Below are 17938 nucleotides of genomic sequence, written 5' to 3'. Positions count from 1 at the left end.
CGTCGTCCTGGGCACAGTGACGCGTCCCAGGGCAGCCTGCAAGCCAGGTGGGGCCGTGGGCCGCATACAGAGGGCAAAACGGAGGCGATGGGAAACCGAGGCTGGATCAAGCCTTGCTGGATGTCCCTCTGTTGTTTAAGCTGGGTTTCTCTATACCCTGTAATCTAAAATGTCCTAATAGGGACGCCCGGGTGGCTCAGCGGTTGAGCATCTGCCTTCAGCTCAGGGCGTGACCCCGGGGTCCTGGGATCGAGTCCCGAATCGGGCTCCCGGCGTGGAGCCTGCTTCTCCCTCTGCCTGTGTCTCTGCCTCTCTGTGTCTCTCATGGATAGATAAGTAAAATATTTAAAGTAATAGTAATTAAATAAATAAAACTTCCTAATACATAATGTGAATAAAGATGCTGAGATGAAAAAAATCCTGGAAGCCACAAGTTATCCTAAACCATCAATAAGCAACAGCTGATAAACCCAGAAAGGTAGAGTTAACCCTCAACCCTTGAATACAGTAACAATCGTGGCTGGTGACAGTGGGCGCTTAGTGCCCATCAGGTATAGTTTTAAGCATGTTTACTATTCACTCGTCCCTATGGGACAGACAACAGTTTTATCCCGATTATTTTACAGATGTGGAAACTGAGGCACGGGTGGGTTAACTGAGGCAGCACAGCGGCAGTGACACCGGCACCTGACGTCAGAGGTGGGGCTGCAGGAGCGAAATGGTCTGTAACCTCGGGCTTCGGGGTCTGACCCAGCCTCGTCTGCCCTCCGGCTCGTGTGACTTCGGGGAGGAACCTCAGGGTGCTGAGCGCCGGGTTCCTGCTCCACGAGACAGAACGGGGCGCCGTCGGGGTTGGACAGCCCATGTGTTTGGGGGGGTTCGGCCTGCAGGCCGCTGGCCTTGCCTCCGCGGCCCTGCCTCCCGCTGCCCGTTGGGGCCCGGGCCCTCCTGGGAGCTCGTCCGTGTCCACCTGCCGCGCTGCTCACACCCAGTTGCCAACCTGGAGAGGCCTCGGGGGCACTTCCGAGGAGGCTCCCGAGAGGGCCCCTGCCCCCACGTCCCCACACGCACCGCTCTGTCCGAAGCGGTCTCCTAGCCCACCCAGGGGGCCTCACCTCCAGGTGTGTCTGCGGCAGGTGCAGCCATCGTGTGAGCCCAGATCCAGACGCTTACAGGTGAGGCCGCCGACTGGCGATCGCAGAGCTCCTGGTGGGCATTGCCGGAGGGCTAACTGTCCAGCGGGGGTGCCGGGGCGGGCCGGGCTGAGGCCCCCGCGCCACGCGAGGAAGGCTCCCTTCCTTCAAAAACAGGAGAAGGTAGAGGAGTCTATTTTATTAATACAGGTTGAAGAGGGTCATCCTATGAAAAAACAAACCCAGAAGCCACAAAGGAAGAGACTGGCAGATTTGAACATTTAAACATTTGAGGCTTCTTTGTGTGAAAAGGCCACATAAGTTTAAAGAGTGGCAACTAAAATAAAGCGTGTGCAAAGTATGTAAGAAATAATTAATATGATAAATTATTTATATTGGTAGGAAAAAGACAATAGAAAAATGAACAAAAAACCAGTCGATTCATAGAAGACAGACAAAATACAAACATACACACACGTGTGTATATATATATATATTTTTTTAAGATTTTATTTATTTATTTGAGAGAGAGAGAGCACAAGCAGGGGGAACAGCAGGCGGAGGGAGAGGGAGAAGCAGACTCCTCACTGAGCAGAGAGCCTGATATGGGACTCGATCCCAGGACCCTGAGACCATGGCCTGAACCGAAGGCAGACTTAACCGATTGAGCGTCCCAGGTACCCCTATATATATATATATTTTTTTTTCCATCTTCTCTCTCAACCGATAATCGAGGGAAGCAAACTAGAGAAATATATACATGTTTTTACCATCAAGGCTTGTTTGCAGTAATTATGTTCTATAAAGTCACCACAAACACTGAATTAGTGAAGAGTAAATCATTGTTCCCAGGAGAAATACTGGGTCTAGTTTCCTGTGATCCTGTGGCCACAGTATTTTCAACAACCCATCGATCTATCACCCTGTTTTAGGTGCATTGCTGTTCAAGACAGCTTATTTAATATTTATCATTGACTTGTGAACGTTGAGCTCATGGCCAGCAGACCTCTGACTCAGGCCTGGATGAACCATCTACACACATATTTTCTCCATGAGGCACATTACAGCCTCTTTGTACTTAGGACCCCTCGATGGCACTTCAGCACTAGGCTGAGGGCCACTTTAAATGGGAAAATCAGAAATAAAAAGCACGAAAATGTGGCACTATCCAGGTGGCCGAAAGGGTCCCTCTTAAGAGTGAGAGCTAAATCAGGAAGACAGAATGTCAGCTGGGAGCACACACACGGTGACTCACTCTCCCCACCTCCGCCCGGGGCCAATTGTCACCATGGACTCACAAGTAAATTTTAGCAAGCAGGCAAATGCACAAATGCAGCATCAATGGGAAGTGAGAATTGCCTGTATTCATGAGTATGTATCCACGAAGCCTCTGTGTGTGTACATATGACTTTGTTCATAAATGCTGGCTTCACAGAGCTGTTACTGCCCTGCTCTTGTGTGCTCTGTTTGTTCCAAACACTGGGACAGAGTTGCTGCCTCCAAAGGGTTTCATCTAATGGCAGAGGCTGATTATCCTCAAGTGGGATGAAGAAATAATTGCAGATGGTGCTAATGACTAGGAACACAATAATCAGTTTGCTGTGAAAAAGAATACTCGGACAGGGTAGCTGAGAGAGATAGAAGCTGATGCCTGCAGAGCTGAGGGAAGCTTTTCTAACAGCACGAATACGTTTCATCTAGGGACAGAGACAAGGCTGGGTAGCCAGGGGCCTGGAGACATGGGGTGGCTGGAGAGGCCAGCGGAGCTATAGGCTCACAGCACACAGTGAGTTCTGGGGAGAATCGTGCTGCATGTGAATGGTTAATAGAATTTTAATACATCACATAATCATGGACTTCTTTTCAATGAAAAGATATCTTCATGCAGTGTAATATAATCTTAGAAATTATATCACAAAAACCAAGTATTTCCAACTTCCTTCGAGTAGCCTTATGGCCCCGAGAAACATCTACAACTAGAAGTCGGAGAGAAAAGGAGAAGGTACACAGGAGCAGCCAGTGAAACAGGAAAAACACAAAGGAATATGGCATCACCAAAGCTAAGACAAGAGGCTGCCTCCAAACAGAAGGCTGTGGTCAAGCAAGAGAATTCTTCATTAGATTTTGCCCAAGTAAATCAGTGATGCCTTGACAAGAGCACTTCAGTGGCTCAGAGGGCAGGAAAGAAGGGACAGAAAAGGAAGACATGAGAGCAGCATTTATAGAAAATGTTTTTGGGAAATTTGAGTATAAAGAGGATCAGAGTAAGGAAACGGTAGCTGGAAGGGAATTAGGGGGCAAGAGAAGTTCTCTTGTTGCCTTGTGATGGGAGATACGAAAGCACATTAGTTTCCTGGTAAGACTGGTCAAGTGCTAATGAAAGATCAGTAGTTCTTAGTGGAAGGAAAGAAGTCCTAGACAATGCGGGAGGAATGGGATCAAGAGCTCCTGTAAAAGAATTGACCTTTGTTAGGAGAGACCCTTCTCCAGTTATATTAGGATGGAATAGAGTGACAGGTGTAAATAGGGTTATAGATTTGGGAGTGGGAATATGAAGGAGATCTACTGTGATGTTATAATACTTTTTCAAATATGAGTGAAGCCATCAAGGCAATATTTAACTGGAAGATGAAGTTATACAGGACCCCATATACCACGCCAAGGATTGTTCTAGATGCTAGGGAGATTTTAAAATATGAATGAAAATGCAATGAGAAGAAAATAAACAACTTATTATAAAAAATAAGCAAAAGATTTTCAACATTATTAGTCATTAGTAAAATGCAAATTAAAACCATAGTGTAGGGGATCCCTGGGTGGCTCAGTGGTTTAGCGCCTGCCTTCGGCCCCGGGGCGTGATCCTGGGTGGGGATCTAGTCCCGCATCAGGCTCCCTGCATGGAGCCTGCTTCTCCCTCTGCCTGCATCTCTGCCTCTGTCTGTGTGTGTCTCTTATGAATAAATAAATAAAATCTTTTAAAAAAATAATAAAATAAAACCACAGTGTGTTACCAGTACACACTTAGCAGAATGGCTTTTTTTTTTTTTAAAGTGTGACAATATCACATGTTGGTGAGATAATGAAACAACATAGATTTTTTTCTAGCACTGACAGAGATGTTATAGTCATCTGAAAGTTATTTTTAAATCATAAAAATACTTCAGCAAGTAATATAAATGCACTGAAAAAAATGGAAAAAATACAAAATTTCAGGGAAAAAATAGAAGATACAAGAAGAATCAAATGGAAATTTTAGAACTAAAAAAAATACACTAAAGAAATAAAAAATTCAATGGATGGACCCAAGAGCAGAATGGAGGGGATAGAGGAAAGAATCATTGAACAAGAAGATAGAAAAATAGAAATTATCCAATCTGAACAACAGAAAGAAAATAAAGTTTTTTTGAAAAGCCCTCAGGGACCTGTAGGACCATACCCAAAGATCTAATATTCAAATTATTAGAGTGTCAAAGAGAGACAAGAAAGAAAGTGGGACATAAAATACTAAATAATGATTAAGATGATGATGACGATAATGATGGCTATTTCCCAAATTTAGCAAGAGATATATAAATTTATAGATTCAAAAAGTTAAGTGAACCCCAGACAGGATAACCCCAAAGAAATCCACATCAAGACACATCATAATTCAACTTCTGAAAATTAAAGGCAAGGGAAAAATGTTAAAAGCAGGAATAGAAATGACACCTTATCTTGAGGGGAAAACAGTTCAAATGACAGTAGATTTCTCACCATAACTCAAGGAAGCAGCACATTTTTCAAGTTCTGAAAGAAAAGGACTGTCAGTGAAGAATCATATATCCAGAGAAAATATAAAGGGAAAATAAAGACAAGCTCAGATTAAGCACCATTAGGAGAAATTGTTGCCAGCTGACCTACCCTAAAATAATGGCTAAGGGAAGTTCTCTAAACAGATAGGAATGAAGAAAAAAAAGAATCTTATACCATTATATAAATAATGTAACAAATAGAGAAACTATACAAAGAGACACACTTAATTTAAAAAACAATATAGATTAATCAAAATGGAATTCTAAAAAAAATGGTAATCAACACAAAGGTAAGAAAAAGAAAAGAAAGAGACAAAAGACAGAACAAGTGGAAAATAAAAAATAAACTGGCAACTTAAACCCTAACATCAACAATTTAATTACTTGTAAATAGTCTAAACACTCCAGTTAGAAGAAAGATTAGTAGAGAGGATTAAAAAGCGTGACCCCACATTATGCTGTTTACAAGTACTTCAAATATAATGAAGTAGGCAGAAAGTATAAAGGTTGAAATACATATATATTATATTGTGCAAATATTAATCAAAGGAAAGCAGAAGTGGTTTTATTACTATCAAAGTAGACTTCAGAGCAAAGAAAATTACCAGAGCCCAAATAAGTCATTATATAGTGATAAAAGGGTTAGTCCACCCAGAACATCCCTCGCTCAATGACTGTAAACCAACCAATACGTTTTCATCAATATTTATACCAACAAGAGAATAAATGTTCTTTTCAAGTGCCCATGTAAGATGTACCAAGATATCTTAGAGGAAAAAGGAAAGAAGAAGAAAGAAAGAAAGAAAGAAAGAAAGAAAGAAAGAAAGAAAGAAAGAAAGAAAGAAAGAAAGAAGAAAGAAAGAAGAAAGAAAGAAAGAAAGAAAGAAAGAAAGAAAGAAAGAAAGAAAGAAGGAAGGAAGGAAGGAAGGAAGGAAGAAAGAAAGAAAAAAAAAGAAAGAAAGAAGGAAGGAAGGAAGGAAGGAAGGAAGGAAGAAGAAAGAAAGAAACCTCAACAAATTTAGAAGAATTAGAAACATGCACATAAATACGATATGCTGTACATCATTTCTATTTAGATCAATGTATTTGTTTTATTCTCCTTGAGGCTTCATCTTTGAGATTTCCCTGTTTTTTTTTTTCTTTTTTCTGTTATTGATTTCTAGTTTGAGTTTAATATGGTTGGAGAACACCTTCTGTATGTCTCAAATCAATAATCTAAGCTCCCATTTTCAGAACCTAGAAAAGAGTAAAATAAACACAAAGCAAGCAAAAAGAAGAAAATAATAAAGAGCAGAAATCAATGAAGTTTAAAACACTAGGAAAAAACCGTTAAACCAGAAAGTTATTCTTTGAAACGATCAATAAAATTGCCAGATCTTTAGCAAAACAGAGAGGAAGAGAGAAGACACAAACGATCAATATCAGGAATGAAATGAAATAATCACTAAAGATATCAGACATCAAGTGGGTCACAGGGGAACACTATGGACGACTCCACACACATAAATTTGACAATTTAGATGAAATAGACCAATTCTTGGAAAATACAACCTCTCACAACTCATTTAATGGAATCAACCATTTGAATAGCCCTATAACTCTTAATATTGAATTCATAATATAAAACTCCCCAAAGGGGATGCCTGGATTTTATAATTTTAGTTCAAATACAAAGTTATTAAATACCAACTATAAAATAAAGTTTTGGGCTCTGAGAATAGTTACCATATCTTACTGGGTCATTTACTCCATTTTGCACATAGGGGATTTTAACTGCTAAACAGAGGCAGAAGGTGAGAAGAGCTGTTCCCAGATCTCAAGGCTGTAGGCAGCAACGTGACCCCAAGAGACCTTAGGGAGCGGCCAGGGGCTGCCGGCCAGCTCAGAGAAAGCCAGCAGGGGCCCTCGGCTGGCAGAGGGGCTGCTGATTCAGGAAGGGCACTGGTCAGCTGCGAGGCCCGTACCCTAACCTCTGTGGCAGCTGCTGCCCCCAAGCTCAGAAGCAAATGCTTAATTTGGAGATCAAGCTCCCGCTGGGATGGGAGGAGATGCTAGCTCAGTGGTTCCCCAAACCTTCTACCATCAAGAATTCTTTTTATCTCTCCCACCCCGCCCCCACTGATCCGCCCTGTGTTGGGTAAGGTTTTCCTACAGAACTGGATTTAGTAACAATGAATTCTTCAAGAGTCGAAGACATTTATAGTTGCCAGCCGAAGCTTTATCCAGGGACGCCCGGGGGGCTCAGCGTTGAGCGTCTGGCTTTGGCTCAGAGCGTGATCGTGGGTCCCGGGATCGAGTCCTGCGTCGGACTCCGGCAGGGAGCCTGCTTCTCCCTCTGCCTGTGTCTCTCCGTCTCTCTCTCTCTCGGTCTCTCGTGAATAAATAAATAAATAATAAGCAAAAAACAAGACTATCCAGAAAACCCCGCTAGATCGACGTGATTAACTATATTTATGAAGCAATAATGGTAGCCATGGATCTAGGGCAGGAGTGCAAAGAGGGTGAGGTCCCCGCCCTCTGGGCCGCCAGAGGCCCACGACCGCGCAGTCACTGGCTACAGAGCATCTGCGCAGGACGAGAGAGCGAAGTGAGGTGGGGGCGGGGAGGGAAGGGGGAGGCCAGGGGTGGCTTCCCCAAGTGCTCCTGAGCCAGGACCCACCAGCTGGAAGGGTCCGTAGAAGAGTCGGGGCAGGTTGGGGTGGGGTGGGCGCAGGGCTGGCAGCGAAGCCCTGCTCCGGCGGCTGCAGACCTGCGGGTGGGTGTGGGCTGCGGCCAGGCTCTGAGGAAGGACTCAGGCTCGGGGGGCACCCATTTCACAGGTGGGGACAACAGTTCGCCCACGGCCAATACTTCGCCTGTAGAGCTGGGACGCGATGGGCCTGGACTCCAGAGCCTTTGACGGCAACCCCGCGGGCATCTGTGGGGCACGAGGCGCAGCACGGTGCTGCCGGAAAAGGGGGACGCGGCAGCCAGCGTGGGCTTGGCCAGCCCAGCGGGTCCTGGGGTCACTCTGGCTAGCGTGTGAGGGGCTGGCGTGTGAGGGGCCGAGCTCAGCGCCAAGCTGAGGGGTCCCCAAGGGCCTAGCTCCGCTGCTCTCCCCAGCCCTTGGCCCCTATTTCATGTGAGTGTCCAGGATCTGTTAGATGTCACAAACCACTGCCTGCACCCCACTCTTGCCCGCGAGCTCAGAGGCTCCCTGAGCTCCCCTTGGCGTCCAAGCCGCACAGGCTGCGGAGTGCACCGAGCTGTGGCCCTCTGGCTGGACGTTCACGTCAGATCCCTTGCAGCCTGTGCCTTTCCCTGCATCCTCCCTCATTTGGCCTCCTGCCACATGCATCTGTCACAGCCGTAGTATGGTGGACAGAGAGGTCCCGTGGCCCAGCCCAGGCCTTTGGCCACATTTGCACGGAATGTCCTCCCTACAGAAGCTGATTTTGGACTGTAGTCGTGAAGGAAATCGGGATAAACAGGCTTTTCCTTTTCCGGACAATTCTTTGAGATGGAATCTAGTCCTAAAGGCAAGATGCTTAGTTTGTGCCCAGACCCTGCTGCCTCATGGGTGCGGGCCCCTGCACCGGGAGGTGTCGGTGACAGTCAGCCCGACCCTCCGCGGCACATCCATGAGTTGATGTGACTCGGGACATTCCGCATCGTCCCAGGGCCCTAACCGTTAGACACAGCTTTAGTCTCAGGAAACCGAGGCCGAAGAACAAAATGCCTCCGGAACGATAGTTTGAATTCAGCTGCTCCTCAGGGCGGCACAGACATAAAATATAAATAGGTTTTCAGCGGCTTCGCGTCGATTGGGGGTGATTGATTCGCAGCGAGCTATTCCGGGAAGCTCAGGCCAGCCAGGCTATTTTGAGGCCGGGCTCCGGGAGGACACCTGCGGCCCCCAGCAGCCCTTCCCCTGGCACCGCTCTCGGAGACAAGCGCCCGCGGTCTGACTCGGGCCAGCAGCTCCCAAGTCCTCTCCTTTTAAGGCCGCCAGGAGCGGGCGTGGCACTGGAGGGTGAGGAGCCCTCACTACGAATAGCTTTGCCTCCGAAGTTTCTAAAAGGGAATGGGGACCACCTGAGCCTCCCCGCAGACGGGCCGGTCACACTCACCCTGTCGCCCTTCGTGCCCAGGCAGAGCCACGTACAGAAGCTGGAACATGCGGGGCATTTGGCAAGACATTCCAGCTGGCAGGTTAAATGTGTCCCACAGCTGTCCCTGAGGCACCCTCCCAAAATAGTCCCAACACAGGGATAACGAAGATAATGGCAGAGAAGAGACCAGCAGGCCCTTATTACTATTACGCCTTAGGGGCCAACACAAAGAGCCCGGAGTCACCCAGAAGCAAAGGCCGAACTGACAGGAGCAGGTTAGTCACATCGGCTGGAGGCTGTGCTGAGAAGGCAGGTGACACGTCATTATTAACACGCGCAGTGTAACAAGACAGGACAATCCACGGTTAAGGACAAAAAGCAAACACCGTGGAAGGAAAGGCAGCGCTGGGAAGAAGGAGCCGAGACCTTGTGAGGCTCTTCGTGCGCAGCCCGAGGGACTGGCGGGCCGAGGGTCCCCATCCCCGCAAAGGGGCCTCCCCACAGCACCCCACGTGCAGAGGGGCCTCCCCCACCCTCCCCCACGTGCAAAGGAGCCTCCCCCCACCCTCCCCATGCGCAACAGGGCCTCCCCCCACCCTCCCCAACATGCAAAGGGGCCTTCCCCCACCCTCCCCCACGTGCAAAGGAGCCTCCCCCCACCCTCGCCACGTGCAATGGGACCTCCCCCCACCCTCTCCCAGGAGCAAAGGGGCCTTCCCCTCCCCTCCCCCACATGCAAAGGGGTCTCCCCCCCCACGTGCAAAGGGGCTTTCACCTTGCCTGAGGGGGAGGCCATCTGAGCCTGGAACCTATGATCTAAAGACGGCTTTTGGCTTTTGTAAAAACGGAAGGCTACCTTATAATGGCATAAACTAAAAAATCAGTAATACTTTGAGGTATGTGTCATATCACAAAAGAACCAGGCTTGTTATAAAAGCCGGGTGTCCATTCACCACGGCGCTTCCAGAAAGCCGAGTAGAATCAGCAGCTGCAGAGAGCAGGTCTTCCGGTCCGATATTGGGAGCATGTACACTCATCTTGTTTCTGTGAAGGCCCCTTTGGCCCTGGGCTTTTGAGTGCTCCCCTTCCTCTGCTGAGCCCAGACCCTACTAAGAGACCAGGTCTCCTGAGTCGTCCTGGAACCTTGCTGACCCATTTCTGCCAAAATTGCCTGGAAAAGCGACTAGAGGCCCAGGTGCTCTTGTGCAATAGTTTAATAGAAACAGATCCAAGGGATCCCTGGGTGGCGCAGCGGTTTGGCGCCTGCCTTTGGCCCAGGGCGCGATCCTGGAGATCTGGGATCGAATCCCACGTCGGGCTCCCGGTGCATGGAGCCTGCTTCTCCCTCTGCCTGTGTCTCTGCCTCTCTCTCTCTCTCTCTCTGTGTTGACTATCATAAATAAAAAAAAAAAAAAAAAAAAAAAAAGAAACAGATCCAATTTGCTCATCTAAGCAATTGTAAGACTCATACAAGTGTCTATTGCTCTGTTAGTGGAAAAGTGAACTGAATCAGACCAAGTTTCTAAATCTACCAATTTACAAGAAAAGACATTTATAGAAACTTCAGAAATTCAATCAGTAACGTGCAATAAGCAGGGAAGTCTACAGGACAAACCACCTGGCCTTTTTGACGATTAAATTTCAAGGGGATGAGAAAGAGAGATTTATTTTACTCCAGACTTGCATGAACTGTAAAAAGACATTTATGAGATAATTGAGGAAATTTGAATACAGTGGATATTTTTTTTAAAATTTTTTATTTATGATAGTCACACACACACAGAGAGAGAGGCAGAGACACAGGCAGAGGGAGAAGCAGGCTCCATGCACCGGAAGCCCGACGTGGGATTCGATCCCGGATCTCCAGGATCCTGCCCTGGGCCAAAGGCAGGCGCCAAACCGCTGCGCCACCCAGGGATCCCTACAGTGGATATTTGATTGAAGAATCATGGTTAATTTTCAAAGGTTTGATTGTGATACTGTAACTATGTTTTAATATATAGTCATTATCTTCCACGGCTGAAATATTTACAGATGAAGTTTATAGAGTTTCTGAGATTTGCTTCAGAGTAATCGGGGGGTGGGAGGGATGACATAGGCTGGCCATGCCGAGCTTTGGAAGTAGGTGAGGGGCACCTAGGGTTCACGGCGCTGGTCTCTCAACTTCTTTTGTGTGCACTTGAAATGTTCCATAATAAAATTCATGGATGAATGGATGAAGCAGCAGAGGAATTCAAGGGAAAAAAATAGCTTGTACTTCATAATAAACCAAAGCATGCAGTCACTTCAGATGATGAACAAATATAAGATATTGCCCTCTAGGAAATTTCTTAACTCAGGACAGACACAAGCACCCATGCCCACAGCCATGGCACGTTCAGAAGAAGAGGGGCTGAGTGTCAGGATGGCCTAACTCTATGAATTTTGAGACACTGAACAGCTACTTAGGTGTTCTCTACTGTAAAATTTGAAAATTATTTTTCTTATAAGAAATTATGAGGGACATGGGGCAATTTAAATTTATTAAAGGGGGATCCCTGGGTGGCGCAGCGGTTTGGCGCCTGCCTTTGGCCCAGGGCGCGATCCTGGAGATCCGGGATCGAATCCCACGTCGGGCTTCCGGTGCATGGAGCCTGCTTCTCCCTCTGCCTGTGTCTCTGCCTCTCTCTCTCTCTCTCTCTCTCTCTCTCTCTCTCTGTGACTATCATAAATAAATAAAAATTAAAAAAAAAATAAAAAAATAAATTTATTAAAGGGATAAGAGAATGTAGAAGTGTCTCTAAACCTACACCAAACTTCCTGATAAGTTTTGACTGATAAATGTCTCCCTGCAAGCTGTGAAAACTGTAAGAAGGAATATGTGACACTACAACGAGTTTCCAAGGAGTAAAAAAAGCACTGGTCACTTTCCCTGGCCGCAATCTTTTTTTGAGGGAAATTCTATACCCTTCAGTATCATTTATTTGCCTTATTAGAATTTTGTAATGTGCATAAAGGTGAAAATTCCCTTGACCTTCATGAAGCCCAAGGGAAGTCATAATTTTCTGTGGTTTTTCTCCAGACAACTGAGACTTTGTTCACATCTCTCTAAAAAGCCGGGGTTTTGGGGCGCCCGGGTGGCTCAGTGGTTGAGCGTCCACCTTCAGCTCAGGCCGGGATCCCGAGGTCCCAAGATCGAGCCCTGCATCGGGCTCCCCGCAGGTCATGATCCCGGGTCATGGAGTCAAGACCCACAGAGTCCACCTGGATTCATTCTCTCTCCCTCTCCCTCTGCCCCTCTTCATAGGCACGTGTGCCCTGTCGCTCCCTCTCTGAATGAATGAATGAATGAATGAATGAATGAATAAATACATAAATAAATAAAATCTTTAAAAAATACAATAAAAACCCTAAAGTTTCAGTTTCATCATCTGACAGATAAATCAGACTGTTCTTCCGGCCGGTCCACCACCTAGCTGTCCAGCAGTGTTCACACACGTACACAGCTGAGCTGGGCTCAGCCACTTTCCCAACCTCGTCCCATATGCTGCCTAAAAATATTTGTGGCTTGTGGAGACAGTACTCACGGAAACATAGTCTTTATTTTTTACTGATTAGGAGACAATCAGGTTTGTTTTCATGGCTGGTTAAAAGTGAAATACTCTGTCAAACTGACTTTTTTCTAACTCTAGGTTGCCACTTAGATTTTTTTTCTATTAAGTTGTTTACTGTATTGCATCTAAAATTACAATAAAATATCTTGAGAATTTTGGCAGAAAGGGAAGAGGAACGGGGCACCTGGCTGGCTCAGTCCATGGAACATGTGACTCTCAATCCTGAGGTCTTGAGATTGAGCCCCACGTTCAGCACAGAGATTCCTTTACAAAAAGAATCAGGGGAAGAGGGATTATTAAACCAGAATTCTAAATTACAAAGCTTTCTCCTAAAATTAAAAATAAATAGATAATAGAAGTCCATTAAGGAGGTCTACAAAAGGAAACCACACACCCGGCCACCTTGCTGTACTGATTGGGATGCCTTGTCTTCTGTGTTAGGATATTCATTTTCTCACAGACCCGTCGTGTGGCGCACGATGCTGTATTCTGCTCTTTTCGGTTAGTTTTCCGCCCTAATGTTTTGCCAAGTTACTCACAAGGACTTCGTGGGAAGCACTTTTAATGGCAGGTTAGTATCCCATGTCCTGAGTCGCTCCTAAGCGGCCTAACCATTTCCCAATCGTTGGTTATCGAAAGGATTGAAACTAAAAGATCCCCCCTCTTGTAACAAGGTTTCCTACCCAGATGCGCCGCATGTCCCCACCAGCAAGACCGCTGCTAGTCGAGGAGCCCAGACGGGCTGTGCTCATGGCCCTTCCTTAAAGGGAAGCAAGAGGTCGATGGAAGGGCGGGTTTCAGCGTCAGGACTTCAGTCCCCTTCTGAGGGACGATGCAAGGATCACTAGGCCACATTTCCTTCCCAGAAAGAACCAGAAGCATAGTCCCACTTCTGTTCAGCTGGAGGAAGGAGGGTCCTTTCCCAGACACCTGAACTACCCGGCCCCACCCCACAAGTCGCCCCTTGCCTCTGTCTTTCTCCCCCTCGCTCATCACCGTGACTCGGGAAGATCCACTTCGTCTTGTGTTGGTTGTGGTCGTCTCACTCTCCCCATGGTAACACGCGCTTCTTGAGAGGAGGATTGGGGTCCGTTCTGCCGAGGGCTGGACCCCAGGGCCGGGCACAGAGATGGTGCTCAGCTGCTATTTAGGGAACAGATGTGTGTTGTAAGCTCAGCCCTAGGACCCCCAAATCCCTGGTGTGTTCTTGTTATCAAGTCTCAGCTCGCACGCCAGCACCTCCGTAGCCCCTGTTATAAGGCCTCCGTGAGCCCACTCCATTGCCTCACACTTCTGTGGTGTAGACACCTGAGGTGTGCTGGCTATTTGCTAACTACCCCAAGAGAGCAGGGACTTCGTGTCTCTATTTACAGCGATATCCCCAGGACAGGAAAGTGCCTGGGACATGGGAGGAACTGGGAAAACACTGTCAAAATACTGGGTAGATGGAGCTCAGGGCATGTCTGAACAAATAGGCCGACACCACCTCTAAATACACAACATAAATAGGCAAATTCGGATTTCTCGGGAAAATGATACTTTAGTGTCTGTGCTTTCATAACATGTCAGTCTGGCCCCCACGCCGATCTGTACTCCTTGGAGACCCCACAGAAGGGACTGTCGCAGATACGCCGACTCCTCAGCTCTACGCAGCTCATCCCTGGCGCCTTCTTGTCTCTGCGCCTTTCTAGCGTCTTCCCTCAGACGCTGGCCTTGCTAGAGTCGTGGACGGCTTTCAGGAGACGTTCTTTCTGAGGAGTTTCTCAGGGAAACCACCACCGAGGAATACTTCGTGACGCGTCAGGCCCCAGGCCCGGAGTCCAGAAGCGCCGCCGCCTGGCCGGACTCCAGGAACGCACGGGCAGCAGCGCTCCCAGGAGGCAGGAGAGGGGAGCAGGGTCCGTCCAGACGGTTGGTTCCGGAGAAGCTAAGCAACACCGTGGGTCCAGATGGCTCTTCTCAAAATTGTGAACGAAAGGAAGGGCAGCGACAGCGACGCGGATGGGCCGGCAGTGTCCTCACCTTCCCGGCCCCTCCCGTGCTTCTCAACAATCGGTTCCGACAACGAAGGAAAACCGCCAAATTGACCAAGTCAAGAACGTAAATGAAATCGGAGTCCAGTTATAGCTCTTGAAATCATTAAAAATAAATATTTAGAAAGAAAAATTAAATAGGGGCTCCTAACTGCTAATATTTCAGAGAGAGCCTTAAATTCAGATGTTTGGTCACACCCTGTATTAGGCACGGGTCAAACTTCGGCGTGGAAATTCGGTCGCTGTAATTACACACTGAACTTTCATCTCCAAGTAGGGTAGGTTTGCCTTGGATTTATTTGATTTCTATTTTGAGCAAAAACGGAAAAAGGCAGAATGACCCGTGAGACACGACACAAGTACATTTACCGGCCGGCATGGAATGAAAGCAGCCTGGGCCGTCCCCTTCTGAGCCAAAGGCATCGAGCTGTGTGCGAGAAAAGCAAGTCTCTGGGGAGGCAAAGCCCCAAGAGGACTGTGGGGGGGGGGGATGGCGCCGCGGAGGCACCTGGGTGAGCACGGGGGGGGGGGGGGGCAGTGGTGATGACCCCCTGGATCCTGCTCCCGAAGCCTCTGCTGCAGTCTGCTAACTAACTTGAATTTAAATTAAAAAGAGAAAAAGCAAGTCTCCTCCCGCATGTTCTTGGGGCTGAGCTGAAGGCCACAGGCCACGGGAAGCGAGCAGTGTGCCCGCTGGCCTCGACTTCATCGATCAGAGATTAAGCTTCATGATTCGTGGACACATTCGTCAGCATCTCCACAAAATCCTCAACGAAGAATCTCAGTGGCATTTATAGACTTGAGTCCTTAGGTTTTCGTGACATCAAGGTTAATTTGAGAGGAATTTACCGAAGTACAAGAAACAAGAGGACTTGTTGGTAGCAGAAGACAAAAGAAAACCCAGAGGGAGACCCAGTAGAATAAACGCGTGTGGGGCTGAATCTCATTTCTGCCGCCAGTCAGTCGTCCGGAAAAACCTCATAAGTTTCTGTTTCCAAAGAAATTCTGTGTTGAGATTTTTCTCTCTCCAAACCACGACCGTCCTCCCCGCTTTCTCTTTCTCCCCCGCCTCGTTACCCCCACCCCATACACACACCCAGAGTCTCCAGCACAGATCGCTGTCGGCTAACTTTTTGGTACAGATTACTACCAGCTTTGCTGGGTCTGTCCCGTCCTGTCCACTTTGATATGAGGACGATCTGGGATTCGGAGCGCCAAACAGCGCGCGTCCTTCCCGGTGGGAGAGGGGATTTACAGTGAGGGCCAGGGCAGCCGGTGCAGGGCCGGGGCAGGGCCGGGCGCCCCCGCCTGCGTCTCCTCCGGGACCAGGCCTTCCCGCCGGTGGCTGGACCGGAGGCCAACGCCGCCACCTGGCGGCCCCGAGGGCGCGCCCTCCGCGAGGCACCGGGTCAGGCCCTTCCCGGGGCCACAGGCCCCTCTCCCGGGGCTTCCCGCAGTGCTGTCCCGGCAGCTCCCGCTGCAGGGTAGGAGATCGCCCCCCACCTCACCCCAACCCCAATGGGGTGCCGTCTGCCCCTCTCATGGGTGCCCGACCCCCTGGTCCTGCCTAGAGGCAGCCTGCCTGTCGGGGAAAAGGCCCAGAGGCGCAGGGCCTGGGGGGGGGACAGTCTCTTCCGTCCCCACACTAGGCAGCGGAGGGGAAGGGGCTCTAGGCACCGCCCCGAACTCAGGCCAGTGATGGGAGACCAAATGGTCCCGGGGCAGCCGTGCAATCCACAGCCGGGGCTGTTTTGAAGATTTATTTAGTCATGAGAGAGAGAGACAGAGAGAGAGAGACAGAGACAGAGAGAGAGAGACAGAGACAGAGGCAGAGAGACAGAGAGAGAGAGAGAACACGGGGCAGGGGTGGGAAGGGTTAGGGATAGTCTTAAGCGATGCCCCACTCAGTGCAGAGCCCAACTCGGGGCTCGATCTCCAGACTCTGAGATCCGACCTGAGCCGAAACCAAGAGTCGGGCGCTCACCCGCCTGCACCACCGGGGCGCCCCACCATGTTGTGTTCTGAGCTCCCAGAGGCCGACCCAAGAACCACATGGCCAGCTAACCTCGTGCTGAAGGATAGAGGACAACGTGTGCTCGTGAAGCACCCACTCACAGACGGTGACCATGGCCTGGGCAGGCGGGGCCTCTCCCCTCCCTGGACATACCCACACCTGCCACCGCCGACATGCACACATGCTGGGAGCCAGAAAACAGCCCCAGGATATTAACAGACAAACCCTAGTGACCCCATGGGTGAAAACTTCTCTTCAAACCTTTTTTAAAAAAAGATTTTATTTATTTATTCCTGAGACCCATAGAAAGAGAAGCAGAGACACAGGCAGAGGGAGAAGCAGGCTCCATGTAGGGAGCCCGATGCGGGACTCGATCCCAGGACCCTGGATCACGCCCTAAGCCAAAGGCAGATGCACCCAACCACTGAGCCACCCAGGCATCCCCCCTTCAAACCATTTTCATATCCTCTCCTGGTGGAAAACGAGCTAACTAGCAGGAAGGAGGAACAAGGTTCCTGAACCTCCAACTCACTTTGCCTTCAGGCTCCCCCAGCAGTACCTCCCCTGTAGAAGCAACAACGTGGGAAGGAAGCTGAAGCTCCTTCCCAAGTCTAGGGGTGGCCAGCTGCTGGGAAGTCTGGGGGGCGGGGGCTGGCAGGTAAGGGGAGGAGGCACCAGCCATCTTGCTTTCATGCCCACCTGAGGATTATGGGCGGTGCCTGGGTTCGAGCACCTTCACCTCCTGCCTGCCTCCCTCCAGGCCCAGTGAGGGTTTGGCCCAGTCCCTTGTCCCAGTCACTGACATGGGCTATCTGGAGGTAGTGAGGCTGGCACAAGTGTTCTCCTGGCCCCCATTCACAGGGCCCAGGCTGCCCCCCTGTGCCCCACTTCACACCCATTATCCCTTCCCAACAGCCCACACTGCGGACCTTAGGCTCCAGCACCACCCACAGACCAGATCCAGCTCCTCTTAATCACACCAGGCCAAACCTTACAATAATGTGTCTTCTATGAGTTGTTTCTCTGATTGAACCTGAGGAAGAATTAAGGGAGTTTTTAAAAATTGTGTATGCATCACCTGGGTATGAGATTTTCAGGGCCCAGCTCAGAGACTAGGACAATACGTCTGAGATGTGCCCAGGAATTAGTTTTTAACCAGTCAGTGTCTACATAATTTTTCTTTTTTTTTGGATCCAGTGTCTACATAATTCTGATACAGGCGATCCCATCCGTCATACTCCGAAAATCACAAGTAGAGGGAATGCAGACCTCGAGTCAGAAAG

The 17938-nt window shown here is 48.7% G+C and overlaps 1 protein-coding gene across 1 annotated transcript in view; it reads right to left on the bottom strand.

Annotated features, from left to right (window-relative positions):
* Positions 1-9495, bottom strand: part of LOC121473266 — a 36082-nt gene extending 26587 nt beyond the window's left edge. Inside the window, exons 1-4 of the mRNA XM_041725364.1 lie at positions 9402-9495; positions 9226-9316; positions 9034-9108; positions 1116-1298 (exon numbers count right to left, since the gene is read on the bottom strand). Of these exons, the coding sequence (XP_041581298.1) occupies positions 1116-1298; positions 9034-9108; positions 9226-9316; positions 9402-9495 (443 nt within the window). The remainder of the gene's footprint in view (positions 1-1115; positions 1299-9033; positions 9109-9225; positions 9317-9401) is intronic.
* Between the last annotated feature and the right edge of the window lie 8443 nt (positions 9496-17938).

Source organism: Vulpes lagopus, chromosome 1, assembly GCF_018345385.1.
Source record: "Vulpes lagopus strain Blue_001 chromosome 1, ASM1834538v1, whole genome shotgun sequence".
NCBI lineage: Eukaryota > Metazoa > Chordata > Mammalia > Carnivora > Canidae > Vulpes > Vulpes lagopus.
The sequence above is the reverse complement of the archived record's forward strand: the minus strand, read 5'-3'. Positions and strand labels throughout refer to the sequence as shown.